The sequence below is a fragment of the Coptis chinensis genome, chromosome 9 (genome assembly GCF_015680905.1).
Source record: "Coptis chinensis isolate HL-2020 chromosome 9, ASM1568090v1, whole genome shotgun sequence".
NCBI classification, from domain to species: domain Eukaryota; kingdom Viridiplantae; phylum Streptophyta; class Magnoliopsida; order Ranunculales; family Ranunculaceae; genus Coptis; species Coptis chinensis.
This window is the reverse complement of record NC_141464.1, coordinates 78770475-78782657: the sequence shown is the minus strand read 5'-3', so window position 1 is coordinate 78782657 and position 12183 is coordinate 78770475. Positions and strand designations below refer to the sequence as shown.

The 12183-nt window shown below is 36.2% G+C and overlaps 3 protein-coding genes across 3 annotated transcripts; 2 read left to right on the top strand and 1 right to left on the bottom strand.

The window, feature by feature from the left end:
- Positions 1–390: 390 nt before the first annotated feature.
- LOC147478372 (oil body-associated protein 2B-like) lies at positions 391–1972 on the bottom strand. Its single transcript, XM_086582706.1, has 4 exons — positions 1517–1972; positions 1160–1242; positions 953–1067; positions 391–838 (listed from the first exon to the last, which is right to left on the bottom strand). Exons 1-4 carry the CDS (start codon positions 1803–1805, stop codon positions 582–584), a joined length of 744 nt encoding a protein of 247 aa, XP_086438832.1. The 5' UTR covers positions 1806–1972; the 3' UTR covers positions 391–581.
- Positions 1973–3208: 1236 nt separating this feature from the next.
- On the top strand, positions 3209–6606 carry LOC147478371 (protein VTE6, chloroplastic-like). The gene is made up of 5 exons (XM_086582705.1): positions 3209–3734; positions 3868–4121; positions 4580–4703; positions 5598–5702; positions 5874–6606. The coding sequence occupies exons 1-5, from the start codon at positions 3471–3473 to the stop codon at positions 5967–5969; spliced, it is 843 nt and encodes a 280-aa protein (XP_086438831.1). The 5' UTR covers positions 3209–3470; the 3' UTR covers positions 5970–6606.
- Positions 6607–8654: 2048 nt separating this feature from the next.
- LOC147478370 (uncharacterized) lies at positions 8655–10613 on the top strand. The gene has a single exon (XM_086582704.1). The coding sequence runs from the start codon at positions 8766–8768 to the stop codon at positions 10299–10301; it is 1536 nt and encodes a 511-aa protein (XP_086438830.1). The 5' UTR covers positions 8655–8765; the 3' UTR covers positions 10302–10613.
- Positions 10614–12183: the final 1570 nt, after the last annotated feature.

Below are 12183 nucleotides of genomic sequence, written 5' to 3'. Positions count from 1 at the left end.
TCTTCCTCTTTACGCTCCAAATAACTTTCCATTTCCTTTTTCGCAAGATGTCTCAACGAATTAACAAGTACTTCAGGTCTCATATTTAATACTGAAATTAAAGCACGAAAGTAATTAATGAAAACATGGTATTGATCGAGGTTCTCTATTTCTATTTATAAACATGAAGTCTAGTTTACAGTTCGGAATTCTAATTTGAGTGTATTACTATTTCCTAATTCTGTTTTGGACCGCAGTTCTACTTCAATTACGATTACGAAAACAGTGAAACATGTAACAGTCTCAGAGCAGATCTAATAAACGCATAGGATATATATTGATCACTGCGCCAAATAATCCAAAGTGGTTTAATTTATGTTCAAATAAATCAAACAAGCATCAACCATCAAGTAACATAAACTGCATGTTGGCTGCACACTATTATTATTATTAGATCTCTTATAAACATGAAGATACTAGAATTAGATCCCCCAAACTGTATTAAGGCAACCATATACATACTTTGCACACCCACTAAAACTTAGAGTGGAAACATATCAACTTAATACTACGTTGCAAACTAGTGAACTACACAAATTCGTTCATGGAAAGGGTGCCATGCGTTTCATGGTTGTTGGCTCTATGTCGATAGCAAAACCTTTTCCAGTCTGTTTCCAGTAGTCCGCACGCGGGTTTATCCATTCTGGCTCCGGAATCTCCATCCTTGATACCTTCAGGCGACCACTGTCTATGCCATACTTATCATCGCGTTTCTTGACTAGATCAGGCTTCACCATTCCTAAATTCACCCCTTGAGGTGACACCATCAATGCCGGAGCACCCAGAGGAAGTGGGTCACCTTCATAATCCCACAACAACAAATGGTGAATATTTTTAGATAAACAAGACACGTACATTCTTGCAATCTTGTATGACACATATTATATAGCTTCAGGAAAATGGTATCGCGTACCTCTATCTGTTTGCCATGTGCACCAAAACTTGCCGTAGGTTCTGGTCAGGTTGTTAAGTTCAGTCTTTTGCACCATCTCTGGAACCCCAGGGTTAACCCAAAGACCAGCTTTGATCTGGACCATTCAGATGCCAGAATAATAGTCATCGCACATTAATCATTGTGATATAACTAATTAAGAAATTTGGAAGGGAAAAAAAAGCCAACCTCATAAGCATGAGAGTGCCACAGCTTCTGTTCATCAACTGGTAGATCCTCAAAGATTCTATCCGATAAAATATACTCCACCCCTGGAACATACACATACAGCTCAAATTACCGTAACACTTGATGCAAGGTTATCCTAGATCACCAAGTGACATGCATGATATGAAGCACCTGGTTGAAAATGTCGAATTGGCTAAAATTTTGAACGGCAGGAAATTTTAAACTCTGTTTAAATACTAATACATTCTTATTTTCTTTTGAAAATCTCTGGACACACCAAATTACTAGTGTACACATTTCTGGGATCTGTAAAGCGTCAAAATACTTGAAGAGGCCAATACTAAGATACTAAATTACCTATGAGATGAGCATTGGGACCATCAGAATCATAAACAGCACACTGAAGGAAGTCTTGATTAATCCGAGTCACATAATTGTGAGTCTCAATCTGCCGACTCATATCATGGCTGTACAAGGCAAAGGTGCACACATGTTGCTGCATCTGCTTAATTGGCTTTAAAGATTGAAGCATCTGGCCCCCCTTATCAATCACGTGTTGACTCATACTCATGGCCTGGCCTGGTGGTTGTTCACTAGTTGGAGCAACTCCACCGGGAGCGGGACGTTTATCACTTGAAGCCATCATACACAGAAATGAAAGAAAATTGGAGCTGCGATTGTTGCTAATTACTATGTGTGAGAAGTGGAATATATAGTGGTTGGAAAGAATATTAGAGAACAAAGGAAGGTGTCACACTTGTGTGAAATTTGTAACGTGGAAGAATTTGCAATTAATTGCTCATGTATTGTTGTGAGGTGGATGAAGCTAGCTGCCACTTGTAAGTCAAAATGGTTGGGGAATTGATCGGAACATATACTGGACCAGTGCCTTAAGTCCTAACAAAAACCCAAGAAAAAGTAACTGACCAGTGACATGGTCTCAAATAGTTGGAGCATCTCAAATATTTATCAGTGTGTATGTATATTTGAATTGTTCGGCGCACCTAGATGAATACCGTGTCTTTGATCGCCTTCAACATAATTTGCCTCGCCTACAAAGAAATACCGATCGAACGCATGAGTGTCACTAAAAAAAAAAAAAGGCTTGTAACAAGTCTAATGTGTTGGGTTTTTCAGATTTACAAAGTGATACAAATAGTGATGACACAATAAATTTTTGTCAAACCGACACAATAGATATAGTACTTGTCAAACTGACACAACAGATATACTAATTGTTTTAGCATTTCACAATTGTAAATTTTTGGATCACCTGTTTGAAAAAAATAAAAACGTACGTGCAATATGCATCTCCCCGAAGCGAAATGTTCTTTGGAGTTCAGACATGATGCATTGTACGGTTTGTTTATTTATTTGCTAGCAATCTAGCATCACCAACTCTTACCATTTCACATTGACTATATAACAAGTAATTGTTTTGATTAGGTCTCCCCTTATTGGCGTAATCTTCTTAAACACTAAATCATCCAACTTATTAAAACCAATTAGTAGGTAGTAGCATAAAAAATAAAACCTCATGGGGAATCTCCAATGGAGGGTGTGGAATGGAATAGAGTGAAATAATTTTACACTCTAAATGTCAAAAACTCTTTCCAATGGGGGTGTTATAGCGTAGATAATAGAGTCTTAGTTGATAGTATGTAATAGAGTATTAGTTAATAGAGAGGGTGGAGAAGTTCCCTATTTATCTAATAAACCTTTCCTTTCCTTTTCCAGTAAAAATTTGGGACGCCACTTCAAGTGTATGTTCCTATCTATTTCTAAAGTCACAATTTAAAATTTTTTAACTCGGCACTTCACTTTAATTTAAAAAAAGCGAATTTAAAATTGAATTTTTTTACACTTTTCCATTGGAAACAATAGAGAGTGGATATTTATGGACTCTACAATAATTTATAATTGAAGTAGTAAAATCTTAATGGCACCTAGATAACGCCTATGTGGAGGTATAATTTTACACCCCCCATTGGAGATGCCCTCAACAGCCAATCAAAGTAGTAGATTCATATCTAACGATAAAAAAACAAGTAGATTCATATCTAATAATGGACTGGACTTAAGTAAGCCCAACCCATTTCATTGACCACAAAATAGTCAAAATCAAACAAAGACCGTTGACTCTCCTTTTTCTTCTCAAACTGAAACACTTTTTTAACACATCAATGGCGTTTTTTTCAGTTATTAAAACCTTTCATTCCCCACCACCATTCCATCTACATCCTCAAAACCCATCATTCCATTCCCTCATTCCTTCAAAACCCAAACTCATTAAACTCCACCCATCCCAAAAATGCTTTCTTTCAAAGCACACTCACTCCCTGACTCATCTTTTCAAACTACTGTTATTTCAACTGTATTTGATCTCATTCAAACTTCACCACCAACTTGGCCATCCTCAATTTTCAGTAATGTATTGATATTTACATTTGGTTCTCCTATTTTAGTCACTGGCTTATCTTTATCTGGCATTGCTACTGCTTTCTTACTTGGCACTTTAACTTGGCGTGCTTTTGGTCCTACTGCTTTCTTACTTGTCGCTACATATTTCGTACTTGTAAGTGAAATTTTAACTTTGGTTTTGCTTTATTTTGCAATATATGTATCATAGATGAAAAAGTTTTAACCTTTGTGTTGATTTATTAGTTGAAATTTTGGTTATTTGAGACAATGTGGATTGTGTAATGTAGGGAACGGCGGCGACGAAGGTGAAAATGGCCCAAAAGGAGGCATTAGGTGTGGCTGAGAAGAGGAAAGGGAGAAGGGGTCCTGGTAGTGTGATTGGTTCTAGTGCTGCTGGGTGTGTTTGCGCGTTTTTATCGATATATGGTGTAGGGGGAGCAGCATTTTCAAGTCTTTGGCAACTTGGTTTTGTGGCTAGTTTTTGTACTAAGTTGAGTGATACAGTTTCTAGTGAGATTGGAAAAGCGTATGGGAAAACTACGTAAGTCAGTCTTCTCTCAGCTTTAATTTTGACAGTTTTTGCATTGATGATAACATTTTTTTTTTTTTGGAATGAATCATGTTACTTAGAGTTTGTAAGATCATGTTGATTAGTTCACGTGTGAGCAGTTTTGGCTGTTAGACAATCTTGAGATAATTGTGATGATTTCTTCCTATGGCTTAGCTCCATGCAATTTTATCACATTTGTTAGTTTGTGTTTTGATTAGTAATAAGAAGGCATCTAATATGTTATTACGCAGCATTTACGCTAGGATTTTATAAATGACCATAGGCATATTGCTTTGTATGGAATGATGTATAATTGTTTTTGGTCATATTTTGAGGCTAATTCAGCTGCACCAATATTTTCCTCTCTACACATGCCTTCATAATTCATGTATCACGATCAGATTTGTTTTTGAAACATCTAATGTTTTGGATTGGTGCTTCTTAACCAGATATCTTGTTACCACGTTTAAGGTAGTCCCTAGGGGAACTGAAGGGGCTGTTAGCGTTGAGGGAACTATTGCGGGGCTTTTAGCTTCAATTCTGCTTGCCTATGTTGGTTGCCTAGTGGGTGAGGTAAATTTCACTACCCTTTCTCATGAGTAGAGATCTTTATGCTTTTAGGGTAGCTCAAGATTGTCTTGCTCTGTCACATTTGATTGTTGCAACTTGCAAGTAATAACTGGTTATGCTCTAGTAAGATCATTTCACAAGTCACCTTATGAACTTAAGCTCATAACGAAGCATTGTTAATTGAAATGATTAATTAGGATAACTTGTATCAGTATTTTAATTTGGTTTTCAATAATAATCAAGTTATAAGATGCACCTTTTGGAATCTTATTTACAAGAGAACGGTTTTGATATTCTTATTAAACCAAACAGCATAGCTCTACCAGCAGTGGACCTGGGAGATATCAGACACATCCTCTCCTTTGTACTTTCTTATGAAGCAACCTTTTCCATTTGTAAAGGAATATCTCACACCTAACCCCTCAATTCAGTGCTTGGCTGCATGCTCCTCTAAGCAAATTCTGTTTTCCCTAATTTTATTGAGGATCAACACTGCACCTGCATGTCATTGAGATATCTTGTTGTTCATTTCCTCTGCGAGTAGTCAAATACCACATGGCAGCATTTGAAAATGGTTTAGATCATTGCTTTCTTAAGGAAGTTTTTTTACCAATGACTCCAATTCTATGTCAACAGTCTGATGACCCGAATGTTATGGAGCTTTTCAAAGATATGTGGTGAGAAAAGAGAAAACAAAGAACTTGGTTTCTAACAGGGGAGAATTAGTAGATTTTCTCTCTTTATCGTCTTTAAGATTAAAAAGAAAAGATCTTTTGATCAGTAAGCGCAACTTTGTACGCTCTATTTCCTTGGACATCTCATAAAGTGAAGTATATCAACCATTGCAGTGACCAGGTTATTCAGCTATAATGATCATATTCCCTCATGTATATGCAGGTAAATGCTGTTGAAGCTGCTATTTGTGTGGTGGCTTCCCAGATTGCAAATCTTGGGGAGAGCATGATCGGTGCTATACTCCAAGATAAGGAAGGATTTAAATGGGTAAGGAACTACATGTCTGTAAACGGTTTTGGTGTTTCATTCTTAATTTTCAAGCTCGTAGTATGCATGTAGTCATCTTTTTGGGCATGGTTCTTTTGGATCTATTCTTAAGTCCTTGGTGACTTTCTTTTTAGAAAAAATCTACTAAGATGTTCCTGATTTTCTTTGCAGCTAAACAATGATGCAGTCAATGTAATTAATATCTCGCTTGGGAGCATTTTAGCAGTTTTGATTCAGCAGACTGTTACCCAAAATTGGCATCAATAGAGTGAGCATGAACATGTGGTTTCCTCCTCACCTAAAGCTTACAATCAACATGAATGATAAAAATAAGGGTTAACTAGTATTACCCCCTCCACTAGATGAGCCAATTAGGATACCCCCCTCACTAGATGGGGAAATTAGGGTCTCTTCAAGTACACACAAAAAAAAAGTCAACGTGAGTTGACCATGTTTTTTTTGTGTGTATTTGGGGAGACCCTAATTTCCCATATATAGGGGGATCCTAATTGGCTCATCTAGTGGAGGGTAATACTCATTAACCCTAAAAATAAAGATTAAAGGGAAGAGCGCCAGTTCATCTTCAAAGATATGAAAGCAGCCAAGAAGACGCTACAAAAGTGCACAGTTGTTGCACAACACCTTCTTGCTTAAGAGATTAGTTTACCAAACAACTCCTCTCCCAAGTTTGGAGCGGCATGAGTGTGGATGTCGCAAAATGGAAAAGCACTGTTTTCCTTTTCACCTGACGTCCGGTGCTTTCCTTTTACCATAGTTGATTAGATCTGAAAAAGATGGAATTTTTAGCATATGAATTCTGAAAAATGTCATTGTATAATCACATCATATGGTATGTATCATTCTTTAAATGTCACATGCCATTCTATTCCTTTTCGATGGGAAATTCTCATTGCATTTGATACATTTAATTTTTGAAAGAGGAACAATAAAAAGAAAAGGGTAAAAACTCTTCCTGCGTCAGCCAAGTTGAGTAGTTTTTCCCAAAAAATAGAGTTTACGATTAACACAAACCATACTATTAAAAAAACAAGTGGTGTTTTAGAGTTTGAGCGAGCAGCTAGGTACATCTCTAAAGGGTGAGCTCCTGGACTCTCTTTTTCAGGCATGTATCTCAATTCTCAAATACTCAAATCTATTTCCGTGGAATCGAATCCCATCGAGCCCTTCAACCCTCATGACTATACACCTTTAGTTACTTTCGAGTTTGGACAGGAAAACAAAGCAGGGCCCATCACCTGAAAAACCATCAGAGTAACAGCGAAGTCTTCTAAATAATTTCAGATGATGGTATTGCATCGGTTCCCTGTTACAATTGTCGGGTGGTAATTCAGTAAAAGAAACTGTTGTAATCTTACAGTACACATCATATGTGTTGTGTCAAAATGACAAATTGTCGATATATCCATTCAGCATCTTTTCAAATTTTCAGTGGCTAAATTCGGGATTCATCCTTAATAATTCGGACAAATTCGTTTAAAAATAAAAAAATTATAAATAATTAAAATATAAAATAGTATGTAGTATGTGATTGTGCATCATGGTCAGAGTTACTTTGAGTATATGTAAAATTCAAAATTTGCAAATATATATGTAAAGTCTTGTTATATCCTATAAATATTTGTAACTTATAAAATAAGGCTAAATCTATGGTGCGCTCGGCCACTCATACCAAGGGGTGCGTGTGTATTTAATGGCAAAGTACTAATCCAAAGGCCCAATATTACCTGCGCATCATACGACCTGCGTACTGAAAACATGCTCATAAAATAAAATATTAAAATAAATTAATTGAAAACTACCCATCATAAAAAAAAAATCAGAAAAAATTAGTAAACATTGAGAATTAGAAAACTTTTATTATTTTTACTATTTATTCGTTTAGAAATTCAGAACCAGTCAATTCGAAAACTTTTTACATTTTTTTGAAAAAAATCATAATTTAGCAAACTGGGCTATACACTCTCTTTTGAATGAGCTCAAAGTCAAGACATCTGAAAAGTTGAAACAACCTCCCACGGTCTTGCCAATGCACCATGCTCATTGATGGCATTGTTGGGTATTACTTTAGAATTTAGATCAGTGAATGGACATCAACAATTCAACATTCGCATGAAAATAAAACAACAAAAGATAAAGAAATAATTTTCTTGGGAATTCGGTGATGTTGTTAATTTCACATCAAGTGTTTTATTTCCCAAAAAGGCTACAACTCAGAATTTAAACCTTGTTTATGTTTTAATTTTGGCTGTAAGCCTGCAAATCCCCAGTTCCATATATTTCAGTGTCACCTCTACCCCCTAGTAATATAGGGTAAGATTACATGTGATCTTGTAAGACATGTAGCACACTTTACCTGAACCCGACGATTTTGCTCTCATTCAAGCTGGTTTATGGATATATGGGAATCAGAACTGAAGCTGTCTGTTCTTATTATGTCTAGTTTTATAGTCAATTGCTGATGTTGAGTTAGGGTATTAGGTATTAGCAGCATTTCTAACATTGTACATGTTGTCATGTTTATATCAATTTGTCCAGTTTAATTTCGAAATTGGTTTGGTCTCCAGATGACAAGAATGCCTCAAAGAAACTGCCATATGCCTGTATTTAGGTTTGTATCATAGCAGTATAGCATAAGGTGCTGTTGATATGCGTCGAAGACAAAGAAGTATATTTAGAAGTTGAAGTAGGACCGTAGGACTAGAAAAGCATGTCATACGTACTCATATCATTGGAGTATAACATATGCTCATAGCATGGCACAAAGTATGTTATCCTGTACAGAGAAGGGAGATGATGTAAAACCTGGAGACGAATCTAAAGAATATGAACTGTTGAGCTCAATTGTTTCTTGTTCTGATGTTATCCTTAAGAAATGCCCTGTTATTTCTAACCCTCCCTCACTTACCTCTCACTTGTGCTTTCAATCTGTCTGACTCTACATAGGCTTCAAATTCTCACTCAATATCATGACCCCACCATCATTTCAATCAAATCTCCCACAACTCCTCTATAGATCTCTAACCATCTTAATCCACCTCACTCATGTGTCATGAACAATGTTACTGCTCTAATGTTTATGTAATGAAAAACCAACCAAACATACTACTATTACAATTCAGAATTCACTTTCAGAACTCTTTCACAATGTGCTCTTCTTGTTCCTTCTCACACGCTCTTAAATTCTTTCTTCTACTTCTCTCTTTGCCTTCTATTCTTTCTCTTCCTATCAATGACCAAGGAAAGAACCACCGCCCATATAAAACCTTCCAACCAAATAACAAAAACTTCCAACCAAGTAACAAAACCACCTTTCAAGCCAATAACATGGAGCCATTTGAACTAGAAACCTTATTCAAGATCATGGAAACCATGTCTTCTGATAGAAACTGGAGACTTACTAATCCAAACCCATGTAAACCAGGTTGGCAAGGTATAGAGTGCAAACAAGGTGTTGATAACCATCTTCATGTTTCCAGACTTGATTTTGGTTCACCTCCTTATCCATCTTGCAAGAACACAGCTACATTTCCTTCTGAAATCTTTAATCTTCCTTACCTTCAATCTGCATTTTTCTACCACTGTTTCACTCACACTAAAACTAGTCTTTCAATACCGCCTCGGGTCGCCTCTGCTTCTTCACTTCAACAATTAAGTCTAAGATCAAACCAAGCTCTCATAGGACCAATTCCACCTCAAATCTCTTTATTAAACTCTCTTCAGATTCTCACATTGTCACAAAACAACCTGAATGAGCAAATTCCAGTGCAACTTTTCGCATTAACATCCCTCATACACCTTGACTTAAGCTACAACTTTCTCACAGGTACTATTCCAAACCAAGTTGGGATGCTTAGAAACCTTGTTGGGCTAGATTTGAGCTATAATTCTTTCATGGGGGCGATACCGGCAACAATTGGAGAGTTGGGCATTCTTCAAAAACTTGATTTAAGCTCAAATATGCTCACAGGAAGTATACCACCAACTGTAGAAAAGCTCAATTTATTGGTTTTCATTGCTCTAAGCACCAACAAATTGCAAGGAACTTTTCCAAAAGGTTTGGCAAAGTTGCATAGTTTACAATACTTTCTCATGGATGACAATCCCATGTTCATTCCTCTACCATTCGAGCTTGGAAGATTGTTGAAGCTTCAAGAACTCAGGCTTGCAAATTCAGGTTACACAGGTATAATTCCTCAAAGTTTCACTCAACTTCAAAACCTCAGCACATTATCTCTGCAAAACAACAGGTTGACAGGTGAAATACCAGTTGGATTGAGTAGTCTTTCTCACATATATCACTTGAACTTGAGCAGAAACATGTTAAATGGTGTTGTTCCCTTCAATTCTGGTTTCTGTTCTAGATTAGGCAGAAATCTTGATCTAAGTGGAAATCCAGGACTCTGCTTAAATGGGGCTGAAGCACTTGAGAGTGTGAAGATAGGTGTTGGTGTTTGTGGAAAAAACAACAATCCTTCTATGGGAAAATCATTCAAGAAATCTCGAGCTCCTTCACATGGATTCTGCATATTACTCAATGTGTTTAGTATTTTAAGTGTCTGGATGATGTACTTAGTATGATTTTTTTGTTCTTTGTTTGTTTATGTTCATCATTTCTTCTTTCTCTATGATTCTTTCGGAGGATATTGTTGAAAAAGTTGGTTAAGGATAGATTCAGGCTTCAGTCTTCAAGTCTGCCATTGGACAACCAGTCAACCACAAATGAGTATCTGTGCAGTTTCTGCAACAGGGGATTTTTCATTAGTTGGTGCATTTGGTTCTGTTCATCTGAATTTGTTTCACTATATTTAGCAGAAAACTTATTAGCAGAGAAATTAAAGCTTGTGTATGTATCTTGGGTATTACTTAATAAAGTCTTTATTTTGGTTGTAAGCTGTACGTAGTCCAACATCTTTAAATTGAGCTTTCTATTGTACGAAAAGATACATGCATGTACCCCAAGCATACATATATAAGTTGAAATTACTCTTTAAAGTGATCCAAAATTCCAAAAAGTTTAACGCTTAGCTTAAATTGATAAACCAACTAATATAAAAAGTACATTGAAGTCTACTGTACGCGTACATTACATGGATTTTTTATTTGCAAACATACAATTAATATTATTCTACAAGACTGCAAGTATATGTACATATTTGTATGCCGAAGGGAACTATATAGTAAGTATATACCATGCATGTTAAATGAAAATATTTTAGGGAAAGGCAAGGCAGAGAAAGGCAGAGAAATGTCTGACAAAGCTGTATATATACTCTAGTTTATTTAGATCTGATTAAACAAGGGTCCCCTACATAAACATGCATTAGCTTGGAAAGTGCAAAGATAAAGTGGCAGACTGGAAGAATGATAAGGGTGATATTGTCATTGTTCCAATCTTAAGATTGTTAAAAAACCTAGAAAATGCCCAATTATGCAATTCAGTCTTACAGAGTTGCAGACTGCTCACATTTAACCTTTTAACTGTTTTGCAGCAAAGATGACGGGAGTGTTTTTTGTTGTATGTATCTTGTCTGAAAAAAGTTAACTGCCATTAACAGATTCCTAAATGACAGATATAATTAGCTTAAGGCCTCTAAAATAGTCTACTCACTTATTAGTGATCAGAAAACTTCTTGGAAAGAAAATATCAAAACCGATTAATGTTTGTTTAGCCACATCTCCAATAACTAAATTTGACGGCACAAACATTGACAAGAGAACTCCATTGCCAAAGGATAAAAATTAGCGATACATCAACATCATTAATAACAAATGTGAAGAGCTTACAAGTTACAAGTTACAACCTAGTAGAATGCTGTATTTTTAGCTATCTTTCTTTCAAAACCAAACAAAAGGGTATACATCAAAGTGACAAATCTTGCATATTGGAAGTTAGCATGCATTAAAGCAAGCTTTCCTTGTATATAAAAGAAGACATTGAACTTTATCCATTTTGAAATTTGAACACAATGTCTCTGGCTCACTGCCTTATATTTATTATTGACTCCATGCCCCCTAAATAGCTTGTATGATCTCGTTTCTATTATTATCATTATTATTGTGGGTTAAACAGTGAAAGCATACTGTAGGGTCTGATTAGTCTCAGTCTCCATGCTATATTTTGGACAGGGTCAATCTAGCTTAAAAATCATAATAATGAGAGTTTGCAGCCTTGCAGGTGACAGTGTGACACACAGTATTCCGGTAAAGGAAACAATGAAAGAAACAGAATGTTAAAACTGAATGTAAGTTGATGATATTGATGATTGATCACACTCCTAACTCCTAAGCTTACACAGCTGCAAATAAAACCATATTTACAGTGAGTCAGTGACATGGTTTGGTAAAATGTAGAAAGGAAAAAAAACGCAAAATTTAAGGGTGGGTGAGAATTGAGAGTGGGACATGGACTGCTAAGCAGGTACATCCAACACCTGACTGGCAAGAAGGACACTCATAATGA

Excerpts from the sequence above, each read along its gene's own strand:
- LOC147478372 (XM_086582706.1), bottom strand. The coding sequence starts at position 1,805 with ATGATGGCTTCAAGTGATAAACGTCCCGCTCCCGGTGGAGTTGCTCCA. Across the intron at positions 1,243-1,516 it reads TCCCAATGCTCATCTCATAG|GGGTGGAGTATATTTTATCG; the intron begins GTAATTTAGTAT and ends TGTATGTTCCAG. Across the intron at positions 1,068-1,159 it reads GGCACTCTCATGCTTATGAG|ATCAAAGCTGGTCTTTGGGT; the intron begins GTTGGCTTTTTT and ends TGAATGGTCCAG.
- LOC147478371 (XM_086582705.1), top strand. The coding sequence starts at position 3,471 with ATGCTTTCTTTCAAAGCACACTCACTCCCTGACTCATCTTTTCAAACT. Across the intron at positions 3,735-3,867 it reads TCGCTACATATTTCGTACTT|GGAACGGCGGCGACGAAGGT; the intron begins GTAAGTGAAATT and ends TGTGTAATGTAG. Across the intron at positions 4,122-4,579 it reads AAAGCGTATGGGAAAACTAC|ATATCTTGTTACCACGTTTA; the intron begins GTAAGTCAGTCT and ends CTTCTTAACCAG.
- LOC147478370 (XM_086582704.1), top strand. The coding sequence starts at position 8,766 with ATGTGTCATGAACAATGTTACTGCTCTAATGTTTATGTAATGAAAAAC.